The sequence below is a fragment of the Opisthorchis viverrini genome (assembly GCF_000715545.1).
Source record: "Opisthorchis viverrini unplaced genomic scaffold opera_v5_149, whole genome shotgun sequence".
NCBI classification, from domain to species: domain Eukaryota; kingdom Metazoa; phylum Platyhelminthes; class Trematoda; order Opisthorchiida; family Opisthorchiidae; genus Opisthorchis; species Opisthorchis viverrini.
Genome location: NW_008751804.1, coordinates 1,113,553 through 1,140,809, shown reverse-complemented (window position 1 = coordinate 1,140,809; position 27,257 = coordinate 1,113,553). Strand labels below are relative to the sequence as shown.

At 41.2% G+C, this 27,257-nt stretch overlaps 2 protein-coding genes across 2 annotated transcripts in view; both read right to left on the bottom strand.

Moving 5' to 3' along the window:
- T265_06830 (hypothetical protein) overlaps positions 1 to 6,079 on the bottom strand; it is a gene marked incomplete at both ends in the record, with an annotated part of 49,088 nt that extends 43,009 nt beyond the window's left edge. The window contains one exon of the mRNA XM_009172204.1: positions 6,048 to 6,079. Within this exon, the coding sequence (XP_009170468.1) occupies positions 6,048 to 6,079 (32 nt within the window). The remainder of the gene's footprint in view (positions 1 to 6,047) is intronic.
- A 169-nt stretch (positions 6,080 to 6,248) lies between these two features.
- Positions 6,249 to 21,229, bottom strand: T265_06829 (hypothetical protein; the record flags this gene model as incomplete). The annotated part of the gene is made up of 2 exons (XM_009172203.1): positions 6,249 to 6,803; positions 21,197 to 21,229. The coding sequence occupies one exon, from the start codon at positions 6,801 to 6,803 to the stop codon at positions 6,249 to 6,251; it is 555 nt and encodes a 184-aa protein (XP_009170467.1).
- Between the last annotated feature and the right edge of the window lie 6,028 nt (positions 21,230 to 27,257).

The window sequence follows — 27,257 nt, the reverse complement described above, 5'->3', positions numbered from 1 at the left end:
GCAGATACAAAGTCCATATAATTTCTTGGTCGTCCACTAATCTAAATTATACATGACGTGAGCGGCTTTAGTCAATGCGACCTTCTAGCGGCATTTATGTGGGAACATCTAGGGAGTTCTTCTGTTGCTCCATTCAACTGTCATTGTGCGCCCCACAAGCTGCGCAATCTTTGAGATACAGTTTATTGGTTAGTCCTTACTAGTACTTGCTCACTACACAGTTCGACCGTGATTCAAACCCAATGCATGCAATTTTATGGGATTACATAGTAGTTCAATGTAAAGGAACCCCACTGTAAAGAATTCCTTGGTAATATTTTGAGGGATTTGTACTCTCCAGGGCTGATTTTGGAAGTCGTTTCATTGAAGAATCCGTTGTTCATTTTGACCGATTTTCAAATTAATCTGAAAAAATAGTACATTACCACCACATTTTGTTTTAAACTAAAACTTTTTGATATAAGACTTCGAAAACTCCCAAGCATGAATAAATTGCTCCTTTTGCCATGCATATACTGAAATCCGAGGCTCTAAAAACATTAGCTGAAAAGAAGACAGACCGGGTGTGTATTCAACCTTGTATTAGACTGAAGTTTTTTACTGTTGAAAACCAGGTGTAGATGTGATGCATCTCTGCCTCTCCTGACATGGCACCAGCTGAAAACCTGTCAGTTTCCGGACGAGAGCTTGTCAACTGTCACGGTTTGTTGCACTCAAAGTAAAGAATCTAAAGAGTGTATATTCCTGACATGGTTTTAAACCGATACGTTTCAGATGGAAATCCGGGATAGACTTTCAGTGTCCGGAAATCACACAAATTGACGTATTAGACGAGCTGATCAAACAAGTTTCCGAAAACTTGATGTAATTCTTCTGTTGCATATACAAAAGTCCCCTCAATTAGTTGGGATTACCCTCTTTCGCAATACAATCAGCAGCATTCAGTTGAAGAAAGAATAGCTTAGTCTTATCCTCAGTTTACCATTGCTTCCGAATTCCATCAGAGTTTCGTTTTTCTGAAAAAACGTACTGATTCTAAGCACGGAGGAAGACGCCGAAAGCATTAACACGGTGGATGACGTGGCGCCTGTCTTTTTTCTGCATATGTCGGCTTTTTTCTCCCCATTTACGATTCATAACACTGGAATCAATCTAATGAAATGCAGACGTTTACTCAATACGCTGAGTTTTTGAGAATTAGTATAAACCTTGTAAAGCAAGGCATAAAAGCCCACTGAGATGCGGAACCTTAATACAGCTAAGATAGAGCAAGTTATTTTTGGATACATCCCATTGGTAAGAATGATGTCCATGGGCAGATTTTTTGACAATGTGCTGCAAGGTTTACCAGAGTTTGGTAGTGTAGGTCTTAGTTAGTTACTGCAAGCAGCTGTATGAGCTGTGAGACCAGGTGTCGCTGTAAACCGTAAAATACCTTAATTACCGTCATTACCTTCTTTGTCCACTTCTTTACGTTCAATGCAGCTTTCGGCGATGTCTTTCAGAAATACCGCAAGAAGGAGCGGTAAAGGGGATTCTGTTGGAAGTTTGTTTGTGGCCGAGGAACAATATTAGGACAATGTGAAGATCACTCAGAAATCAACTATTTGGGTTGAGAACAAAATAAGTTACGTTTAAGCAGGCAAGGAACTGGAGCATCACTGGGCTTGCTACCGGCCACTGGTGTTACTGACTTTACACACCAGTGCCTTGACCGAATTTGGACAGGTTGTATGCACAAAGTCCATCCTGGCTGTCAGCTATTTGCTTACACCAACAAGATGAATGCTTGTTGCTTTCGGATTGTGGTAATCCTGCTGCACGTAGTTCGTCAACCGTACCGGTTGCACCTGATGCTATGGGAACATATTGACCCGTTGATACGGTAGTTGTGTTTACACTGCTACATGACTGACGCCCTTGCCAAGAGGGACTCTTACCCACCGCCACAGATGGACGATTTATTAGGCACGCTGAACAGAGCCAAAAGACTCAGTATCCTGGACCTTACGTCTGGCAACTGACAGGTAAAAAACGATTCTGGGAAACATCTGCACACTGCATCTAATCAGACCCGTACAATGCCCTTTGGATAAACAAATGCTTCAGCCACATTTCAGCGTCGTGCGAACTGAAATATTACCCAAAAGGACGCATGTGGGTGCTGTCCTGGAACAGAACAGAACGGAAGAGGAACACTTGCAAAAGTTGTCCAATATCTTAGCGAAAATCTAAGGCTTTGATCCTCAACTTATGCAACCAGTACTAAAAGTACTACCGCCCGAAATAACTTTCCCTGATTTTGTGATATAAAGAGACGGGATGCACTGTGATCCGAATAACATCGTGCTACGCAGTTTAGCTAAAAAACATTTTGTCGGCTGGGCACGTACGTGCGTTTTATGAGACCGCTGCCCCCCGCACTGGTGCAGAAAAATATCAGTTTCAGCTGGACGGAGAAATTCGACGAATCGTTTTGGTGCTTCCGACTGGTCCTAAGTTTTCTCGATCTTTTCTCATTCAGTGGAGAGATTTTAATTTCGGACACTGATTCCACTGGCATATTTGACGGCGCAGTCATATTCAGGAAGCTGGCCAATGAACAAAAGAATGTGATTTTAATATAGAACAAATACAAGAGAAGTGGTGTTTTGCACTGGATAATAGGTCTGCTGGATTTTATGCAAAAATTGTCTAATTAAATACTGTTCCCTCTCGCTGGTCGGTTTGTAGGGCTGTAGAATTTCAAAACTTCTCACGTGTAGATTGCCCGTTGGGAGACTATGCGGCCATATGACCACTCGTTTTCAATATAGACCAGTAAGGTGCCACTGTAACGCAGATACGTAGTCAAGTACCTACACAATGAACCAAGATTATCGTATTTCGCCTGCCGCTGGACCGGTGGCTCAGGGCCGTATGCAGAGGGATACTGCGGGCGATTGAGCTGGACCCCAATCGAGTGAAGCTGATATCGCGAAGATTTATCTGAAGGTCGAAAATAGGGATGAGGAACAGTCCGATAAACTTAAAGAAATACTCGTGGAGCCTCTGATTACATTCACATGAAGTCGGTAGTGCTCTGCTGTTTCGTTAGGATCCAAAATAGCCGATGAATTTTACCTTTGATGCATGTTGTTGGGTCTGCGGGGTGTGTATTATTCACATTCACATTACTCTCGTTTGAACAGTTGTCCTCCTGTCCTGGCGCAATTATTCTTTTGGATCTACACCAAAGGGGGGGCACACTGAACTCGAATTCCGTTCCTATTTGAGCTCATCAGCAGTGCATATCAAATGGTCGTGCCGGGGCTTGCGTCCTCCTGTCTGGCGCAATTATTCTTTTGGATCTACACCAAAGGGGGGGCACACTGAACTCGAATTCCGTTCCTATTTGAGCTCATCAGCAGTGCATATCAAATGGTCGTGCCGGGGCTTGCACTACGGACACCTGACAGGCAAGGCGAGCGTGTTACCACTACTCCACCAGCCCACGTTGGACGCATCTGAATTCTCACATCTGAACGGGTTGACGTGTCCACGCCCCCCGCCAAAATTGCATCAAGTACTATAAACTGGACATGACAAACAGCGAAATACACCCATTTGTAAACAAATTTAGTTTTGCGAGGGGCTCACCTGGAACCCAGCTGGATCTCTCGTTTAGGATGTTTTTAAACAACTGAATGAGATGCACCAGGCCGTCTCATGTTTCAGTTGGTACGATATCGAGTTATCCCGACACATGTGTAGACGTAATACACTGCATATAAGGATGTTGGATACGCCTTAACAACCCACGACCGGTTTCGCTCTTATCTTGTTTCAGCTGGGTTCCAAGTGCGTCTCCTGTAAAACCCAACTGGCTTGCAAATAAGTCTACTCCACTAATTTCGTGCAATTTGGGTTCATGTAGGACACAAGGTTGATGGGATCTAGGGGGCTGCGCCTTCCTGATGAGCCTCATGAAGGATGAAACCGGTCATGTTCGTATTACGGAGATGGCTAACTTCAACAAATTTGAGTGTAAACGAGAAACTTGCAAAGCCCGAAAGAAGATGAATTTCTAGGCTCAACCAAAATGTACCAAAAATTGTTGGCTAGTCAAGAATGATGATTTCGTTCCATAGTGAGATAGTCAGTTGTGTACATAAAATGTTCCATCCGTAGGTTGTGTAACCGTCCTACGGTTTTTGCATTAAGCGACGGCAACTTTTGTGTATTTCGCAACTGTTCCAGTCGTCGTAAGCTGATTTCAAGCATGTGGCCCATTGCTAACCACAGATGTATACTGTCAAGCTTGAACACAAAGATACAATTCGACCCCCTTACATCGTAACTTAAAGAGACAGCCACTGGTGAGTGTAACGGAGCAATGGAACCCTCCTTTCTTTCTTGTGCTTCGACCAACCTTCAGTGGTACGCGCATCCTCATCTTGTCTAAGTTTGTTAGTAGGATTCGTCTTGTAGCCATTCAAGGTATTAAGTCATACTACGTGCATTTACACACATGAGCAACTGGATCGTAACTTTTGCAACTATGGATGGATTACTACAAAAACGGCTTAACTCCTCCACTCAAAAGAGTATCGGATGGATAGTAATTACCCCAGCAAAAAGAAGATATTTTTGCATTGATCATTTTTAGCGATGAAAATTACAGAGTTCTCAAGTTGACTACTTTATGGCAAATTTTTATTCTTAGCTGTACCAATGATGGACAGAAAAGTTATCATTAGTTTCAAGGTTTAGTAACTACAAGCTGATCTAAGGTACCCTTTTACAAACAAGATGTCTCACCATGGGAATTACTACACTACCTTCGTTTGCTTTTGTATCCTGGGATGCTCTTTATCTAAGTTGAGAGTTGGGCAGTTTGTTTCTTCCTGCGACTCACAACTCATTAAGGAGCTAAAGTCAACCTCACAATTACGGCTCTTTTTCCGCGCCTACTGCTGGAGAAGTTATAAAACTGTCAACCACGATGATACCAGTTAGCACGTGATTTCTGACGACAAAAGATTATGTGGCTTTTTGGTGAACAAGTTTTTGACATATTCATCAGTCACCCGAAACTTTCAGACGTCAGCTGCCAGTTTTTTCTCCATTGTTGATTCAAATCCATAGGCTCAGATCGTTTTTGGTCGCCTTTGCCTATTTTTGTACCCTAGGAATATGCCTATCCCACAATGCAAATACGCTGACGACAGTATGTCAAGGGCTATAAATTAGTGCCAGTTAAAATTCAGCCGGTCAGGTGAATGTTAGTTATACTTAATTCTTAGAATTTTTAAGATATTTCCTGTATGTTACATTCTAACAAAGTCACTAGTTAGTAGATAAGTCAATAGGTCAATACCCAACCAAATATTTATACTTCCAAAAGTTGCGAAATTGCGGACTAAGGACTATATTCCGCTGTGTTAATCTATTGCTGAGTGTTTTAGTAAAGTGTACTGAAATTATATAACCGCTGCTTTCTCCTAACTTGCTGTCACTAAAAAGCCAGTCGACCTGCAGCGATATTAAATGGTATAAAACGACTACATGAACGGTAATCATAGTGTACACAATTAGAGGTAGTTGGCCGGTCGCTGTCCGAAAGTTGACAAATGAAACACCCACTAAGTCTATTCCTACATATGTAAGCGACCCGTGCTCAGAGTGGATCACAATAGGGACCTCATGCAACCCCTCCCCCCCCCGAACAAGCGAAGAATATACACTGAACTAGTTTCTGCATTGTCTTCATAATGGTGTAAAAAATTGATACATAAAATTATCAAATTGAAAAATAGAAAAAACATCGTAACCTTGATGACATTATGAAGCATCGAAAACACCGAAAGCTCCTCACACGATCAATCGAAAATGACCAAAACGAAAAGAAAATCGATGTCAGTATGACGAATGCAAAAGAACTCAATGAACATAGAATACACGTCTGTTCATTGATGTGACGTACAAAATTTTGTTTGTTCCGAAGCTGAATGTGTAAAATCGAGGTAATTAGTGGGTGAAGGAAGAACGATGTACGAAAGACATACCGATCCGCGAATAAGTCAGTTCGAATGCACATATTGAGGTTGGACTGACAGGTGATTAACGAATGAACCTAAGAAAGTATACCGAGAATTCTCTCAAACTCCATAGTCAAAACAATGACGCGAGATGGATGGTTTATCTGGAACAATACGCATACATGCACAAAACCTGAGAAACTTCTGTTACGCCTAGTTTGTTTATTCTCAGGATGGAGATGCGGATCGATTTGACCTTGGTCTTGACCCAGTCGAAAGCCTGTCTGGGGTATTGTGCCCATTTTGTGCGGAAATTTCCTCAACTGCCGGTTGTATTGTACTTTGCGAAGGTGAGTTGGTGCTGGCGGCCAGGAAAGCGGTGATTAGGGTAGCCGCGTTCAAACTGACGGCGACAGCAGTGGGAAGTTGAATACCACATGTAGATGAGCAGGAAGAAGGACAGGATGAACCAGTCGTGGTGCCGTCGGTCACAACATTTAGGCAAGAGGCGTCCGTACAACTGCTCTCAAACGTACTACAGCTCCAATGACTACTTGTGTTAGTCGAAATGCTGGCGTGACTTAAACTCCGGCTCCGACTGGGCTCTCGTCTGTGTTGGCTCCAGTCAGTAACTCTCAAACGAGCTGCTTCAATTTCTGCTTCCAGCTGACCCAAGTTTGTCCTTAGTTGACGGTAGGTTTCAATCAGGTATTGTTGTTGGTCGAGCCAGCGGACTTGTGGGCCGGTCGATCCTTCAGTGCGGTTCACAATCATTTCAGGCATACTGAGTGAACAAGAAAATTGCAGAAAATCCATTAAGTGGTAATCGCTTATTCGAAAACGTACAAACTACTTTGCCTTACGGTTTTCATAAACTTTCTGGGTGGCATACTATAGTATGGATGAATAATATAATGACCTGAACGTTAGAGCAAATAGACTCCGAGGCGTGCTTTGGGCAATATCTCTTTTGAAACAATAACAGCAAAGAGAGACACATGTTTCTAATCTCATGACTAGTCATAAAAATAGTTCGGCGTCCATGGAGATGGCACCGAGAGTTTGTTACTCCGAGCGACAATCAGATTCCCGCATTGTGGTGTGCCGGATATAAAACAGCCTTGTTAATCTCCAAGTCAGGGGAAGCTTTATCACTTTTTGATATGATGTATTGTTCCACTTGGGTGCACTCTATTTTCCATGTGATTTTGGGGACAGCTTGAGTGTACAGGTGATGGCGCCTGACAGGAATGTCCTGAACGGTTAGTTAGCAAGGAGTGCATTTGTCATAGGCAGCTAAGTTCTGAAAACAAGTTTTGTGCTCAGAAGAAATCACATCATTATGGTTAAATAGGTAGCCTCCTAAAATTTCCCGATACAGAGTCTAGTTACTCGTATAACTTGAGAGATTTCTGGTACAAGTCCCTAGTCTTGCAGAAGTTCCCTGAATCGTTCATTGATATTTACTCTCTCGTACCATGATGACTGATATAATTGTGTACGGGGTTGCAGGTATGGCAGAGGTACCCCGGAACACCATTACATAATTTGCGAACAAAATCAGAATTGGAGTATGTAACCAAGTCCTAATCTCAACCTACTTTGGGGAACTCATTTAGAATGGTATCAGTGACAAGGTGATTGGGGCCTATGCAATCACCATTTGAACCCTTTCTAGGAAACAAAGTGCACTGTGCATGTTTAACATCAGACTGTGTATAAACAACGTGAGGATATGTCCACCTGCCGCGAAATCCAGGGCTACAAATGTGAGAGGTTACATGAAAACAGGTGAGTCCATAGCATGTCGGTAATCGAATGGAGCCACAGGTCACCCCGGTTGCATAAACACAATGTGTTCGATGGAACTTATGAAAGTTTACTCACGTGGAAACGTGAATGCATTCTACATTCTCAGCTTGTGCAATATCATCCGACTCGTTATCAAATAAAATCTCGGTTACGCGAACATTTGCTGTTATATTATATCCAAATTTGCAGATAACTCTAGAGACTGCGGTAGAAAAAGTTATCTGGACACTATTCTCAAACTCCGAATTTCGACATAGCCAAATGGAAATGGATATCGATATGCAACCAACTGGACTCATCGCAATTCAATTAAAATCGCGGTAACTCGCGTGAAGTTCAACAGGACCTTCAGGTGAAAATCGATCAATAGATTTCTTTTACGTAATTTATTTATAGCATTTCCTATCTAGCCTTGTAAACCAGTTCAAGCGCTCCAGCTAGGCATCCCTCTAGAACACAGCCAACATATGGTACGTAGGCTGAACCAATGCCAGATGGCTGAGGCACAGACAAAGATACCACAAGGCATTTAGAATTTAAGAACCGGGAAAACTGCTACCAACTAATGCACTCATTTTAGGAGAGTTTAATTATTACTATTTCTTTCCCAACGGAATCCTGAAGCCAGATAAAGGGGTTCTATTCATGGAGAGTTTTTCTTTCTTTTAGAGTATGAAAGTATACTTATCCAAAGAATGGATAATACATCTATAAGCTTGGGAATGAAAATGAAAGTTTATGACTGGTCCGGATGCCTGCATTTGAAAAAAAACTGTGGTAACCAATACTACTTAACTGCTGACATGGAGGTTCACTTGGAGCATTTTCAGTATACAGCTGTTCCCTCTATTTCTGTTCACTCAAAAGTCAATCTGGGTGCCAATTTTTTATTACTTATCCCAACCAAATTCTGTCCAAAATTTTACACACAGCCAAGCTAGAAGTACTCCGTCTTTGTTTTGTCATCTCGTATAACTGGTCCGGAGCCTGCATTTGAAAAAAAACTGTGGTAACCAATACTACTTAACTGCTGACATGGAGGTTCACTTGGAGCATTTTCAGTATACAGCTGTTCCCTCTATTTCTGTTCACTCAAAAGTCAATCTGGGTGCCAATTTTTTATTACTTATCCCAACCAAATTCTGTCCAAAATTTTACACACAGCCAAGCTAGAAGTACTCCGTCTTTGTTTTGTCATCTCGTATAAGTTCACTTTCTTGAATGAAGAAATTTAACAATTCACAAAAAATGCACCTGCTATTATCTTACTTAATTAGGTAACTTAATAGCTGAATTACGAGGTATGCTTCCACATATGGTGAGCCGTTATCTCATTCCCAAATCCAGAGGACCGCACAGGAATTCAGTGATGTTAATCTATCTTGCTTCAATGTAATGCGAACTTGCACAGGACCATCTACAAAAGATTCCTGCTTATGTACTCCACCATTAATCAGGTAGTTCGGTCGGATGAAGACTCTTCCGACAAAGACGTTTTCCGTTATCAACTTAAAAGTTTCCAGACCTCGGGCGAATGCGCAGCTCGTACTGTAATTTGTTCCCTACCATGAATTACCAGAAAAAAAGAATCACAGAGCTTGTAAACCCCTCTCGCAGGACGCCAATCCTCGGGACTGGCATAAATCTTGCTCTTCTTGGGAGTGCACTGTTTTGAAGGCACACAATTGCATTTACCCCTCCCCATTATAGGGAGAATCACATTGAGGAATTGTTCTACTTATTTGTTGAGTAACGGAAGAAAAATCAAGTATCTTTGTTATCAGCTGCCTTGTCGGATCGATTTGCTAGCGCTTCATTCGAACTGTTTTTACTTTGACAAGGCAACAAGTAAACAAAATGCCGAAAGATTCCGAACGATTTCAGTGCATTTTTTGGTTTTTATCATTTCTATGGCAGACTGTCCCCCGCTCTCCACTTATTGAAGTGGTTTTGTTTCTGTTATTTTTGCGTCAGTTGTTCTGTAGTTCGGCATACGGTCTCACCAGAGGGCATTCTGCAACCTTATTATGATGTAAAACTCATCGTCTCTAGAATTGAAGTATGAATTTCTCCCAGATACCTTTTTCCGGTGTACTTGCAATAATCCTAAAAAAATGCGACACTTTCAAAAACAGTCTTATCGAGTGTTAGTTATGATTGTGTACTCAAGCTGATTTATCCACAAAGTACACCCGGTACGGTTTGCTTTTGACTTCGGCCGTAAAACATTTACGTGATCTGCAGGCTTTGTAAAACAAAATAATCCTAATCATACTTTGATGCATTTCTGAACAGGGTGAACAGTCCGGAAATTCTATAAGCCAGACACTAATCTCTCAATCCGAACAGTATGGTCGCGCTGATTTAATGGAAACATTGAAATAATTGCATCCAAATTAAATCAAACCAATCAAATCGAATGGCCACATGTTATTATTTGTCTAAATGAGCTATGGAGCTCACTTTTAGAGTTTGCACGAAAGGTATTCGGCACTCTAGTGACCAGTTTGGTGTCTTCTCGAGGGCAGTGTGCGTATAGTGCTGCAAAAATTATGGACCGTACCGTTTGGCTCGGCCTCTAGAAAAGCATTCCCTTTGGAAGTGTTTTCTTGAGAAGGGGCAGGTCGGGTCACTCTCACTGATCGAAGGATTCAGGGTTGCGTAATTCACTTGTACGTGTAAGTTACACTTTTTGTTTACTCTTTTTACCATTCAGTTCAAACGAAATTCAGCACGCGGCAGGTTGGCACAGATAGACAGCTTGCAACACTGTCAGCCGAGGACACGCACGCACACAAGTCTTCATGACACAGAAGAATTTCACGGGAGGTAAATGTACTAAATAAGCCGGCTATGGATTCGTACGTAAAAGTCAAATGAGCGTTTCGATAACTGACGTCACCTTAGGGGAATAAGAGTGAACAAATAAAAAACATTGTGTGCATCTAAAATTTGATTTTAACGTGAAAACTGCTGCGTCATTAGGGGGCAAAACGTAACCAATACGTTCAAAAAAGGACAACCCAGATTTTTTCAGCATCTCCTATCAAATGATTCATTCAGTATATCATAAAAGGACGTCCGCTGACTCAGGTGAACAGCAGGAAGATAAACCTTGACTTTATTTTCCCACATTGTCCATAATCCAGTGGAGCAGAATCCAGTTTTACACATTTTGAAAACGACGTCAGCTAACGCAAAGCTGGTGACTGTTTTTCTCGTTGTGGTCAGGACAAAAGAAGTACTTGTGTGGACAGATAAGTCATTTTGGACTCTAATTTGCTTCCTGTTTTTGTTTACTTTTCCTTCTGGTTTCCACGGACATTACAGCATAACTAAAAACAATCGATGGACATCTCTCCTAGAAACTTTAAGGCCATAGGTGCACTTCACCGGATGGACTTCTAGGTTTTGTCATCGAAACCCAAACTGTTAAAAAAACCAGATGCCATGAGTACAAACTAATTACCATACGACTGGGATGATCCGGTGCTAACCTCGTATGTACTTTGCAGCTAGCGTTCTTGACGTTGCACAAAGAAACTCACGGTCATGTAAGCTTTGGGAGACTGATGCCCTTACCTAAGTCTCAACTTCAGCAACAATAAGTTTCCGTACATGATTCTGCTTACTGTTCGTGATTTGCTAGCATCATATTGACCACAAAGTGGGAAAGAATGGACCTTGGATTTTTTTCATGACTAGCATTGGATTGTATGGATCGTGGCAAGAATCAATACAAGGGGCTTACTTACGAAATAAGTGGCCAGAACGGCCTTGAAAATAGAAAACAATCAGGAGAGCACGAGGCGGCAGAATGTTGAGGGAGCTGCTGCCAGAATGATCAGACTGACGCAACATAGCAAGATAAACTTCAAATAAATCACCAAGAGGACAAGCAACCTGCCAGGCTACAAGCACCTTGTTTCGGGTCGGACCTGAGTATGCCATAAGGTATGAACTCCCCCCCCCCCCCCACAGGACGGCCGTGTCGTTTGACGACCGAGCTATTCTGCGTAAAATGGTGACAAGACAATATACGTGGACTAGTTACAGGTCTTCAGGCGAGTGTCTCACGCGACCTCTGCGACCTTGATATCAGTGTCGTCAGAACACAGACAGGGCTATTGCCATGCGCACACAAAACACAGCTAATTTGCGCAACATGTTGCCTTCCGCTTCTAGGGAATTGAATCGATTATCCCCAGAGTCAGGTGCTTCTCGCAGCAATGGCACACGTGTCTTCGCCATTCTTCTGGTGTCACCAACTTATAAGACTGATTATCAGAAAATATTCACAGAACCGTAAAACAGCAACAGTCACTGTCAATTAAATCAAACGTTAGAATCGTAGAACCAACAGTCATCTTTCTAGGAATTTGGTCTGAGAATTTGGTCTAGGAATTTGCTCTGACAACCCGTGGAGGTCTTCCCACAACTGAGGATCATTTTTCGATACTATATTTTGCTAGAACTTTGATATCGGAGAATACTACTATTTTAGAAGAACCGTTATTCATTAATTTTAAAAAGGACTGATTTCAGCCGATATTTAATTCTACACTGAGGAACTAATTGATCTTGCTTCTATTCGACCTACCCTACATCATGAACACAGAATTATGTTCGGCTCTGCCGCCAATAATCCATTTGTTGATCAGCAGTATGTGAGCAGCACCTCTGGTCAATTCTTTTATGTGTCTTCATCATTTGAAAAGAGTATATCAAGTTCGCAGTTAGTAGGATGGACCTATAGAACGTTCTGCGTCTTTGCGTGAATTGGATTTGTACTTTGTCTTGTAGTGGCACTGTAGTCTGAGAGTCACAATCGTCCACTGACAGTGGTCTCGGTTTGAGGGCCATTTGTTTGTTAATCACCTGAAGCGTACAATTTCAAGACTCGTTTTGAAGAATGCACAGCAGTCGTGATTGAACTGTCAATTATCTTACTAATAAATTACTAAAAGAGCAAACAGACAGGAATATCGCAGAAACTGGGCAACGAGAGCAAGTCTATGCCATACGCGGTGAATCACTTCCATTCACTTACGAATCCAAAATCTGGTACAGCAAAGTTTTTTCGTCTTACTGCACCAAATCCCATTTCAAACAGACTCATGATTGACAGTTTGTTGAACGCCTAATCACAGCAGGATGTTTTGCGAAGCTGCACCAGACAACAGAGTTTTTAACCGGTTACCATCTGTTTGGTTTTGCGAACACGAAATGCCAACAATGTTGACGAATCAGATTTGAGTTCACCAGTGGCTCTCGCAAACGATATGCCCTACATAAAAACAAACGTAACGATAAAAATGCTTGATTATACTCATGCGCGCGCATGCGGCAAAGTAGAACTTGAGGTTTTGACAACTTGTTACCGATCCTGGAAGACGATTTCAGTGAGTTCCTCTGTTGAGAACTCCATCCACATGAAGTCTGCATGAAGCTGCATTAAGCAGTGTCTAAAAATTCACCGCGTGGCAAGTGTGATGGCAGTAGATTGCAGCGTACGAAGTTATTTGGAACAGTAAAACCAAGGTTGGTCGCCATTATAGGCCAATGGCTAACCAGCATTTAACTCAAAACATGGTACAGTACAGATAAGAGGCTAGACAAAGTGAGCTCTTGGAAGGCCCACTGAATAAAGCAACGTGGACACACTTGCGCTGATCCACTGGATGTGCTTTTATAATTCTTGGACCTCAAAAAAGATCTTAGATTGACTTACGCCCCCATCGTCCTCCCTTTTGCAGCTTTTATAGCTTTATGAGTATCATTTCTGCAAAATTCAAATGTTCTTGAAGTGTTTGATACGCGGAAGCCATCTTTATGCACAGAAGAACCCATACACTGAGCTTTAATCGGGCTTTTGAGCAGTGGCGCATCAAGGGAAAGGCATCAACGTAGTGAGTGTAGTTTCAACTGAAATATGGGAGGCCTTTGTGCACTAACGTTAGTTGTGCTGCAATATAAACGAGAAGTACAGCTTAATCTCCCATCAACATGAATCTGGCTTGAAAAGGAGTATCTCCCCGACAAATCCACATACCACATCCACCAGTTCTGTTACTATGGAACTTGTTCTCTCAGACCTTATAATATCCTGCTTTCAAAGCGTTTTTAATTAATTTCATGCACAACTGATGGAACGTAGCTCCAAATGGGTCATCTTCTTACCTTAAGTCGCCTATTGAATTACTATGGAATATCAGTATAAGCCATGAAAGGTTCTATTTATATTTTCAACACCAAGTGAAAGAGATAATAATGGATTAAACTGGTTGTACACCGGAATACATTTGCACGATTATAAGTTCAGTTAAGTGAAGGTAGCGCTTTTCGCGCAACTTTGAGAAGTTTCCGCCAAATTAAACACGCACCTATTGTCTGTTTGTTTTCCACTGGGACAGTGAACAACATGCCAGTTCCCTGGGGAGTTTTCAGTGTAAATATACTTGGCTTGATCACTTCACGTCTAGTGGAGTACGTGTATGACACAGGCTCATCCAATGAAACGATTTTCTCGTGTTTAATTTGAGCACGCTGCATTTAATGTTCTACTGGTCACCAAGATCGAACATTTTATGCTCAAGCTTTAAGTTTTTCCTACGGTATCATCCTAGTTCTGGTTAAAAAGATAAGCTTGGTTTCCACACACTGATTTGCAGTGATTCTGGGGATCGAGTGCTGGCTCATCCACTAGGAAGCGGCGAGTAGATTGGCGTGAATTGGTGTGATACAACTGAATACCTGCTTGTGGGTAAGTACATACTATGAAGTCTTATAACGTGGTACTGAATAAATTCATCCAGAAGGGTGTTGCATCCTCGTTCTGTTTTTTTCCTGACAACAAAACCCGGTTAGATAAATAAGGCTGCGAAGTAGTTACTTGATTGTTCCGGACAACCGTAGTTGAAAATAAACACGAATAATATATTCCCTCCTAGCTGTGATAGGTCTAACATGAAGCTTAATGTAGAACACACCATGAAATAAACCAACAGGGGGATAAGAAAGTGGTGCACTAAGAATTTCCAAAATTCGAGATATGCATGACAAAAGGGAATGTCGTACCATTAAGTGGCAAGCAAGTTAAGGAAGGCGGTCATCAAAGGTTGTCGAAAAATCATGGAATGTGCTCAAATTAGTGCAAGACAGGTCAGCACATTTACCGTCTGTTAGCCCAACTTATTCATAGGGACAATCGTGAAGTATTAAATTTCAGTCATTCGTTCTGGAGATTGATGATTTATGAAGTGTTTTTTAGATTTAGCTAATGATGTAATGACTTCAGACAGATAAAGCAGTCATCGAACAGCACTTGAGAAGTACTCTTCACCGTTTAGCTGAGGTAAGGGCAACTTTATCCATATTTAAGCTTAGGCGTCCGGTGAGCGGGGGAGAAAGAGTAAGCAGCACACGAAAGACTGCTGCACCTACGGATTGATGAGATGTTCAACCGAGGGATTTCTACATCGGATACATTGCGGCAAAGTCAATCTGCAGGTGCTGTATGCAGTCATATATATATATATATATATATATATATATGTATATATAGTCAATCTGCATGACCATCTACAAGCAATTGGTAAGGTCGGCTCGAATGACTTTCACACGAACTTTTTCGCGGTTAGCTGGACAGGAAAGTCATCAATCTTCTGTACCAGTGAATCGCAACGAACTTATTTCTTGTTGGTTAACATTCCTTAGTTTGATAATTTTGAGATAAAAAACAGACCGCCATCGGGTTCACGAACAATTTGTTTATCAGCTACTTAATAACGAGAATGTCCAGATTTTGCCTGTAAAATGACAGTGTAAAAATATGCTCTCAACTACTGGCACTCCAGGTTTTTTTACTCCAGTGTTTTACTCAGCATAGTCTCCTGGGTTCAATTAATTTGTGAAGCAGGTTAGATTATCGTATAAGTCACACTCAAATCTAGTCGTGCCAGACTTTTTTGTCGAACTAAAAGCTGTCACAACGTACTTAAGGTGCTAAAGTCTGATGTTCGTCTGTGTATTAAAATGTGTACGATTTGGCAGATGATAACGTGAAAAGCTGTGTTCATAAGAGTAACGTGGGTTGCCACTTCATGGTATCACTGCGACTGTAAGAGACCTTGGAATTTCCGGTTCGACACTACAGGTCATCACGTGTCCTATTCTGAGAAAACCCTGTTTCCTGGATCGAGATTAAAGACATTCACCTTCGTATTTTTGCATCCATTTTCATGGAGGCTTAGCAACACATCACCAAACTGTGTATGACATTTCAACCTACACTTTTCACCAATTAAATATACACGGACAACAAACCACGGGCATGCATGTTGTGCATTACTAAGGCCAAGTTTTGATTCTATTAAGAGCTGTGAGTTTTGTAAGGTAGGGTGTACGAATGTAGGCTGGTACTGCTAAATGGATGCTTTTAAGATTGAAGGAATTAGTTTAGTCGTGCAGGGTCGTGCCAAACAAATATGGATCTAACTTGAGACATCAGTCTACCAAGGCTTCGATCGGAAAACTGGGTGATATATTTCTCACAGAAAAAAGCATCTTAAATTTGTGCATGGTCACAATAAAGTTAACAAACTCATGTCATTAGTAGAAGAGTAGTAATCGCCGGGTTTCTTAGTAAGCGTCTCTAACAGATCAAGATAGAGTAATTAAAAAAATAACGTAACTCCGGACATTTAGTGCATTTTACCTGCGCTCAGGAGCAACAATTGATTATTGCCGTGCAGCGTGAGGGCCCTAAACCGCCAAGATGTAGGCTTCGTATAAGAATAAAGTGCTTAATTCAGAAGGAGGCTGAGCGTCATCTGGTACACCTGGCATGTTTCAGCGCTTTTATATTCGAAAAAAGTCGAAAGCTAATGAAATTCCGCATTTTCCCCTCCTTCCAAATAAGCTTTCCCAACAATGCACTTCTCGTAAAGACCATGAAAATAGTTGTTAAGTCGGTGGTGGGCCAGCAGCCACAAGGCTGGCTGTCAGATTCCTTCACTTAAGTCCTAAATTCCACATATGCATTAGTTTTCAGTGTGAATTCTGATGCCCTGAAACTTTATTGTGTTGCATTGTTACCCGTTCGCTCGGTGAGCTAGCTAGCCGGGAGTTTGTTCAAGGCTAAGCGGTCAAAATAATTGTTAAATAATAAGAACGAACTCAGTAAGTGACATTTCTGTGTGGCCTGAATAGGTTCTTCATTTCCTGTGAAGCACTGTCCAGACTTTCTTGACGGGAGTCCATCAAGAAAGGTTTTGCATAGCAGTACATGGCTGGTTGTATTGGAAAGCTGAACAGGTTAGCGGGCCTCGTGGTAGCTTTTGAGCTAATGGACAGATGAAGCATTTCAGAAAAAAGCACCTGAAGTAATAATTGGGACCTTCGAAGCGAAATACAAAAAAGGTTGCAAGGTCAAATCTTTTCAATACGTTTTTGTCTGCTCTAAAAGCAAGTAAACCAGGTTGGTCAGATACAAGCAGCGATTAGGATTTTGGTCCCTGGGTAAACAGTGGATTTTCGAAAAGAGTTATTTCGAATTACTAGGGGCAGAACAAAACTGAAATACGTGCATCAGATTAACTGGATAAAGCATAAAAGCACTACTTCAAGATTCAGAATAGCAACGCTAAGAGAGGGATTTTTGAAGGAAGATTAGGGCTATAACGCTTCATGACGCACATGATATGTGAATTTACCTAGCAGGCCAATGAATTCAAACGATCTCGTGAGGAACTCATGTGTCACAACAATGAGGTCTGATGAGGTCTGGATCAAGCGGCACAGTCAGAGTGCGTGAGCATGAGGAAAATGCATCTGTCTTGCCCACTCAATAGTGCGGACACCTGGTGTCATACTAGAAGATTTATACGTTAATGTACAACTCCCTCGCAGCTGTAAAGTAAAGGGGGTCAGTTGTGAGCTCTCAATACACGCATATTTGAGTGGACTCTTGGGATAGTTTTTCTTATCTAGAATGTAATCTCAAAGTTGCTGAATACATACACAGTTCTTCATCATATTACACCGTATCTCTTCTTGTCCAGATAGTTATTTTCAAGCACAAAAAAGCAACGGATCTCCGTGTGCATTTTAAGTCAATGATTGTCTTGTTCCCATAAGTAGATGCCAGTCGCAAGTCGAATGTACCAGGACAAAATAACCTGAAAAGTGGCTGAGTTTAGAGCTTGAGGTTTGCATGCGACCGGAAAATGTAGTCAGTAAGAGTTTGTGCTTGGTAAACTTTCCACAAGGATAATCAAAAGGATCTTACACTTGACTCTTCATCAGATACCGTTAATACTTTACCAGATTACTCCCAGGAAGGAAGGGATGTTTCATGAAAGATGAAACGTCTTCCCGATTGCAACAATATTTAGATTCTGGAATACAAGATATTCCCGGAGGGACCGTGCACCAAAAGTGAAAACAACTTGCCTGATTCGTTTAAACGGCACTCCTTGTGCGTAACCAGAGTCCGAAGGCAAACTACATGGTTTGGTAGCTATGTCACAAAACCATTTCGCCAAATAGTTCTGTAACATAGCAACTGTTCTATTGAATGTCCTGCATTATGCACAGTTAACGGCATATTTGTATGATAGTTCTACGTAAACGGTGGTTTGCAAATGCGTTAGATCCTTCTCTTAGGAGAGAATCTGAAGGGCCTATCAGGAAACAGAGGCCTAATAGATATCAACGCTCCCCACTGTAATACAAATTGCGGGCAGTACATAGCTGCCACCCGAATCTGTTAACACCCTAGTCAATTGGGAGATTTTTTAATTTGGTACACTATACCATGACATACGGCGTTGACCGTATGAAAAGATTTCTTAGTGGGTCGAAATATCAGGTTTTAATTTTTGTTTGTTTCAGTTGCATGAACGTTTGACTAGATTTTCAGTTTAACGTAAAGTGTACTGAAAGTTCGACGGAGCATCGGTCAGCGCACACAGAAGTATCGGGAAGTTTAGAGTAACTTAATCCAAAGGGAGTCTATTCGTTGCGCTATTTTATCGGCAGCAGCAATGCTTACGGCTGGTTTCTTCAGAACAGGTACGAACGAGTCCTTCCTCCGTGAGATCAAAAGGCTACATTTTTTTCAGTTTTCCCCTACAAAGGCCTCCTTGTAGTGAATCCTAGGACCAGTTGGTAACATGAAGTACAGTGTCAGACACCTGTTTATTTCACTCAAAACAGAACGGTCTTTTTAGGCTTTGAAAACTTTTTGTTCTCTTCAACTCTTAGCACGTACTTTCTGCCAGGAAGTTTTACCAGAGTTGGCAGTTTGGCTTAGATAATCGAAACGGTGTGGTGATTAAGTATGGTTAGCCCGGAGGGTTGTGGACTTGGTGCAATTAGGTTAAGTCATAATCATTTCTCTTTCTTGTACAACTGGTTAAAGTAAAGTGAAAAACCATGCTAGACGATAACTGAGTCATGCCAGTTGGAGAGTCTAAGCCTAAGAATTAAAGGAAAGTAGTTGGAAAAGGAACAGTTGCGAGGTTGTCTGACATCATCATGAAGGATGGAAATAAGCTCACTAAGAATTGAAATTAATAGATGGGAAAGAAAATTGTCTCCATCAAACAACCGGTTGTTGTGTCACGAAATTTCCTGTACCACAATGCTCTTCTGACAAAAAAATTCACCCTCAGTAAGATAAGGGAACATTTTTAGATCGTCTCGCATTTACTAAAACGATTCTGAATGTCTCGACCACTAAAATTCATAGGTATGTCTACTCTACGGTTGAATGGTTGACTTCATTTGCACTATTTCCCTGCCATCCCAGCAATACGGGCGACTTTGATCAATAAATCGACTTTAGATCACACCCACTGGCGTCTGTTGGGAAGCATTATGTTCTCTGTAGAATCCTTACAGAACAAAACTAAGAGATGGGAGATACTTATATACACACTGTTTCGGTCGTAGGCTTTGATGTATAATTTTTATTACGATCCGTCCATTATATGAAGGAAAATCCTTCATAGGAAAACCCCAACCCACGGTGAACAGGTGGCGTTCGGATAAGAAAGGGCCAGACAGTAAACTACTTGGGTCTACTTTTCATATACTGCCTACCACATCAGCACACTCAAAAATTGCAGTGAGATGGTGACAGTGGTAGGCCGATGACTGGTTTTTCTCTGGCAGAATACGCCTCGGATTTCGAACGAGCAAGATGGTGACATCCAACTGAAAGTAGCTAATTCCCCAGATTGATATGTGCAGTTGTTTGTAGCTTGAGCTGACTGTAAAGTTGCATGTTTTAGGCTGAATAACCTAGTGCGAACCGACTCCTATGGTAAATGGCAGTCCAAAAAGAAGTAGGGGGGAGCTGTTGAGGCTAGTAAAGGCTCAGAGATTGAATCTCAAGCGGTAATTAGATGAAAATGAATTAACGGCTCCATCTGACTCTGAATTGACTAACCTACGGCTCCAGTTTAAAAACTGACAGGTAACCTACATGCTCATGGAATGTATAATTCTGGGAACAAAATCGATATAATATCCAACTCTTGGAACAAGCTGCCCATGAATTAGTAGTACGCACTTTCAAATTAACTATTTAACAATAAGGCTCTGCGCATCTGAGGGCACTCAACATTTGAAGTGGTAGCAATGGATCGAATTCACGACAACTAACGAGATCATATTTGACAGCATGCCTGAAAAGAAACTACTCGTGATGAATATATACATATATTTACGTGCATCCACATGCACGTATAATGTGAATTGACGCCTAAACAGTTCGCTCAACTGAAACCACCTCAATCCAGACCCGTGAGCTTTCTTCTTGAAATCAAGGGAACAGGCGACATAGTGCACTCGTTCCTGTGAGGTGAAGAATTTTGCATACATTTCAAACAAGACTGTATAATATCAAAGCGCAGTAAGCATATACAATCGGTTTATTTAGCTCAGTCTGGACATAAAGGTTTTTATTTTAGAAACTGCCACGGTTGTAATTTTGAAGGTAGTAGTGAACAACAGCATGCTACATAACAGTCCGCTCTATACACACTCGCTCAGCCTAAAAATTGGTACAGTTTCTTTTCACTCAACTGCGATCAAAAGATGCAAACACAGCTGTCAAATGCTTAAGATGTTTAAGAAACCCGAGTTCCTGTGTCTTCGAAAATTCTGTGGAAACGGCTAACTCCGAACTTTTTAAGAATGAATGTACCAACTCATGTACTTTTCTCATGCTAGCTAAACTAGTTGTAAATCATTCTGTGTTTTAGAGTTTTCAGTCGTCATCTATTCACCCGTTGGTAATATTTTACACAGCAACCATCTATGTAGCGTTAGATAAATGACGTTTCCTGTATACTCACCTGCGAAATTCGTTTCAAAAGCTGGCTAGTAAGTAATCCGTTGGGTGAAACTGCTATCGAATTCGTCCAGTTAAATCGTTAGCAATGTAGATCACGTGATTTGGACTTAAATCAGCTGGGAATGGAACAGCGCCACAACACAGCCAACGAAAACCCAACATGACTTTGGTTGTCGCTGCCACCTATCGACCAATCGTGGATGCGAATGTGCACCGTCATGTGCATGGATATGTTCCCCTCCAGGGAATATGTGCCTTACCGGACTACCGCACCACAAACACATGTATGTGTGCCCATTGGGTATGTTCCCTACACCGTTAGGTTAAATGCAGACTTGGAGACTGTCTGAAACCGGAGTAATGCAAAAGCACAGAGGATGTCTGTTGAAGGTCGTCATTGTCGGGATCACGTTTCCGCTGCCTCTACATTTCCAGTGAAAGGAACTACAACAACGTGCCAATTAGGGTAGTCACATGATTTAACACAGGGTGAATAATGGGAATAAACAAAGACAGTCCGGTTCGCTGTGCCGTGTAACAGCGGTGGAGGTAACCATTAGGGAACATGCAAGACTGAATAAGTTTGCCAATTCCCATTCAGTGAACACCTAGTTTCACATAGAACTTCTCAGAATATAGAAAATCACCCTGTCAGGTACACCAGAGCAGATGCGCAATCAGACTATCAATCTTAGTACAATGTTGCAGTGTTCTCACATAAATTGCCCCTGCTGGACGGATGTGTAGTGCATGGAATAATTATGGGTTCACTTGATTTTTGGAGATATGGCCACCAGATGATGATACAGGAAGAAGATTCCACGGAAACGAAACGGCCAGAAAATTTTGTTCTACGTAAACTTGAGGAAAACGCTCAACAGAAGTCACGAGATTGTGTGAAATGAATACGAGGAAAATGTAGTTTTCAGCAATATGAACTGAAGCATACTAAAGCTACTGTACTATAGATAGTCCGCTTTGTTTAAAAAATAAAGCACACCGTCGCTAGGGAAATGAGAGAATAACAATAAATCTCCCAGCAGAAATCTGCAAAAATTGCTTTGTTGGTAAAAGTACTTCAGCCGTACAGTGCCCAGCTCCCAGTTGTTCTCTATGGGCTGATACGGATGCTCGTATCCAGGCGATGCACAAGAAAAGTCGAAAAAATGGTGGATAGTAAAGAGAGTATCTTCGTATGTTTCTAACTTGATTGAACAAATTCCAGATACTATGCTCGAATAGAGCGGTTCTTCAAAGAAGAAGGTTTATCACTTTCGAGTGGGCATTTTGAAGGTCTATAGGCATGGAGTGCGTCATCTACTACGGAAATTATAGTTAGCCTTTTCTGTCTAAATTGCTTAAATCTTATGTTATTTCGCTGTTTGCTCATTCCTGGTATTGAATGTTGCTGATGACAAAAGTGAGGTTGACGCCTTTGTCGGTACAACAAAACATACCTTATCTCAAGCTCATCACTGAAATCCTATACAAAAATAAAATGGCGAAACCAGCCGGATGCATATCATGTAGATCCAGATCATTTTTTCATTACAGTTGTATCATGCTTTTATACGCTACGTCGTATGATGACCATATACATTTTCAGCAAAAAACATTTATTCTTTTCCAGACTTTCGCAGGAGGGAACGTTTAAAAAATTATCATCTCTAGGTACCAATGGCCCACGTAATAGCATCATCGGTGTCACCTATCAGGAACTCTCTTAAGTTGCTCTAGTTGTTGTAACTCTTTTTTTAAATTTGATTAAATTAAATTTGCACATTGTTTTTTGGTGGTATGAGGGAATTCAGGATTGTTCAATACTGTGTAACCATTTTCTCCTCTTTGGGAATTATCAGTAATGCGGGTCCCACCAAACCTAATAGTTTCGAATCCGCGACTCCCAGGTTTATAGTGTGCGCATTCAACCGTGTGATTACGAGGGTCTGATCAGTAGCCTGATTAGCTCGCACTTAGAGGTGTAATGCCGAAATACACTCATTTACAAACTAATTTGTTTTTTTTCGAAAGACTGAAATGGAACCCAGCTGAATCTCTCAGTTTAGGTGTTTCTAGGCAACTGAATGTGCTGCACCAGGCCGCCTCATGTTTCGGTCGCTACGACATTCGAGATATCGCGATACATGTATATATTTGTAATGCACTACTCATAAGGTTGCTCAGGAGTTGCCAGCATACTTACGAGTAGTGCATTACAAAAATAAAGATGTCATGTCATTCATCTTCCAATCACGGAATCCGCATCATGTGTTCATGTGTTAACTTTCTCCCTAGGTGAGGACTTTTCAGATGGAAAATCTAATCATCGTTGCCAGATTAAAGTAAAAATTTGGAATATGTCCCGCCTTCCTCATTCGATTCTATACGTCACTGATAAGAGTTATCTTCCTCCGTTTTCGATATGGCGGGGATTACTGCCTGTCACACTTGACAAATTATGATGGAGATATCTCTGCAATCTAAAATCAACTTTTTCCCATAAATCGTTCCAAAACCGCCCTACTGATTAATGGGCATTCTTTCAAATTTATCTAATGGCTCTAGCCTCATCGTTAGAAACGACAGTTTTATTTACCTATAGAGACGTCTTTAATCCTGGACACTTTGTTGCAACACCAGATAATAAAGCAGGAATAGAGGGGCTGTTTCTTTTCTCCTATTTAAGCGTGATCATTTTGGTTTGCAGACCCAGCATTATCTCAGTATGCACATGCAGTCGTAAATTACCCTTTTCTGATTCGTTAAAAGCACCTGTTATTCAAGAAAATTTATTGATGCTTATTTCGAGTCTTCAGCGTTTCTTGCTACCGCAATCATGCCTAGTTTCATCAACCACTAATATTGGTGGCTTTTACAGTCGGAGAGTTCTCGTTACGTTATTAACGGAGATTTTTGTGCCTATTTTGTGCCTTTGGAATATCTATCTCTGAGGTTTATCGGAATAAACGAATGAGCCATACGTTGTCTACAGTTTGCATTTTCACGCTGTATCTCCCGTGAACGATCATCGAATTTCAACAGAATACACTCCCTTCAACGCAGAGTCTCTCATTATGCTTGCTTTTAGTGAATTATTGGATTATGAACCTTCCAAAGATCTATGTCCACAGAGAGAAATGTAGTGGTTTGCACTGACCTTAAAATTTTCGATATCGATACATTCTTCTTCCTTTTTTACTATCTCCTATTGCTTCAAGTGCAGCATTTTGGAAAATTTACACAATGCGGGATTCTTGCAGTCGGATCCTGAATGAATACTCTAATGAACCTCGTTACGGTGTTTCCATTCATTTCTCTATCCGGATGTTCATCAGCATCATTTCGAAAGTAATCTAAAGCCTGTTAAAGAAGATGCACTTCCAGTCAAGGAACATCTGGTCGTTTCTCATGAATTGGACATCTAATCGAAAACTCCAAGGGGCTGCATATACCAGCCCGTCAAGTATTATGTTTTATCAAGTCTTTTCCTCTCCCTTCACGTTTGATGGGCTTCATGAATGTAATCGTTTCAACATTATGGTGGTGTACAATATAGTAAGACTGATGACCCTCATGTTCCTTACAAAATCTTCCGTCCATGGTTGTTGTGTAAAAGTATATATTGTATGTACATTCACACAGTGAATTCGGGTGGCTTGTTTTGTATCCACCAGCCTACGGAGTTGGTTCTTTTTCCTATCAATTCAATACGGTTTAATATTATTTTGGTTTATACCTTTCGCCATACCAAAGCGAAATTTCAAGGAGGTTAAATGGGAAAGTAGAAGTTGAAAACACGGGATCAACCTAAAGAGTCTCAAGAACATTGAGACCGGATAGATGGATCATTCTCATGAAGGTTGTTAATGTTGCTGAGCCAAAACGAATCCTTCTTTCATTCCTTTAGAGGATTCATGTACGGTTGCTACACTTGGTGGAAATACCACTGCTTCCAAAGTCGCGTTACTTAAAGGGATCCGACAATGAGTTTATTTGTTTTCGAATGGACTCCTGCGCTAGCTCTCTCACCGAAGAATGGAATAGGTTTTTTGTGAACAAAAGAGCCTTGCTTCCTGGTGTTCTATTCGTAATTTTGTAAACCGTATATCCTGAGCTTCAGACTGTTCGCATGCGCCCTTTGGTTCCATCAACGGGCACACAGACGGTGCCGCTGACAGTCAACGCACCAACAAAATTACCCATAGTATTGCAAAGACAAGGAAACTCTCATCCACTGAGTGGGTTGATCTATAAAGTAGAATGTGTGCTTTATATAGAAGAAAGTGATTCATTGAAGTAGCAGTTCGACTCAGCAGAAGCTAAACAGAGTCGTCAATATAAAAACTAAGAATTCCTACGTAATACCGAAAACTCATGACATTTTGCGTTTGCCTGTGGCTGAATAATCATGCAGGCAACATTTTTAGAGTATCCTCAGGTCAGTGTTTGGCGATGAGTGGAGGGATAAAATATTCAGCACCTGTTTCACATAAAACGCTTTCTGGCAGGTAGCTGCATGTACTAGTGCGTCCCCATGGTCACAATGCTTGCGGCGAACATGTGGCAAAAAAAGGAACAAGCTATGCGTGAAACATAGAAAGATCCTCATTTCTATGCAGTGTAGGTACGGTGCAGAATAAACTGTCACTGATCTTAGCAGGCCCACACACCGTCTCGATGGATCAAAAAAACTTCCATGGTCATGTTTGCAAAACCAGTATTCTGCTGACCGAAGCAGGTAGTTCTGATGAGATCACAGTGAGTCACTCATTACTGCACGTTATACTTCTGGTTTCAGAATACCGACCGGCAAATAAGGAAGTGAGAATGCACAATAATTACATGAACTCTATACACTGAATGACAAAATTATCTGGACTAATTTTCTATTCAGAGAGCAAGTTGTCTGTCCTCAATGGAGTACCAGTTTCTTTGGATACATTCGGAACGTGTGCGGTTTCTGAAATAATACGGACTGTCATTGTCCTTTCTAGCTCCTGATACATCAGTAGAGGTTTGTTGGAAAACGACCTCCCCGGTCGTTTTCCGTTTCCACTCGTTTCCACACGCCGCAATGTTTGCATCACTTGCAGTACACATCAGGCTCGTATGTTCCTGTTGAGGCTGAGGATGTATTCTCAATCAGCAAGCAGAACAGTTTTAAGATAATATTTGTTGTAGCGTCTCAGATCATCCGTTCAGTTTTTCTCATCTCCTACTTCGAGCTAACGATAACTTGCTTAGGTCCTGCATGCAATGTTTTATTTTCTAATCTGTGGTGTAATGAGAAAAAAACGTCAAATCTAAATTTTCGCAACCAAAATCATTTATTTTCGTTTCTGAACTAATCGGGTGTTGACATTTCCATGTGGATAAAATCACTAATTAAAACCTTCATTCTCGAGATCTTTCATTTGTCCAGATGTTAGAAAAGACAAAAATTAGTCTTGCCTTTCCAATCGGAAGCGTACATCATCAATGCAGACCGCCGTTTTTTACGATGATCCTCAGCTTAAAAGAATTGGTGCACCAATAAATTACTTATCTGATGTAAAATGTGGAGCTCATTAGAATATTTGTGTTCGTTTTCCATGGATACTTCAGGATACTAGCTAATGAAAAGAAAGCCAGTGCTACCTTTGCAAGTTTGTTCCGGCATTTGGAGATCATTGATCAGGATGTTTCGTCTTCATGAGGAAGACTCTAAGAGATATTCAAGGCATTCCAGATGGTTTTGGTGCACACACATTGTCTGGAGACAATTATCTTTTGGAGCGGGGATTTTCATCACTTTTCATCAGTCGTCAGACAAGGTGATATAACTGCTGAGAATAAAACAAATTTACACAGCTTATATCGGGAAAATTTGCGAGTGAGCGGTATAGGCGGAATATATCTGCCCTCATTATATATAAGTTTTGTAACCGAGAATTCAGTGGAATTGAATTTGTTTTCCTCAAACGGAACAACGCGAAGATTCTGTACGAAATGCTTTAGCATTTTCTGAGACGTGAAAAAGTACTACTGTTTCAATAGCATCGTTTTGCAAGTGATGTGAACTC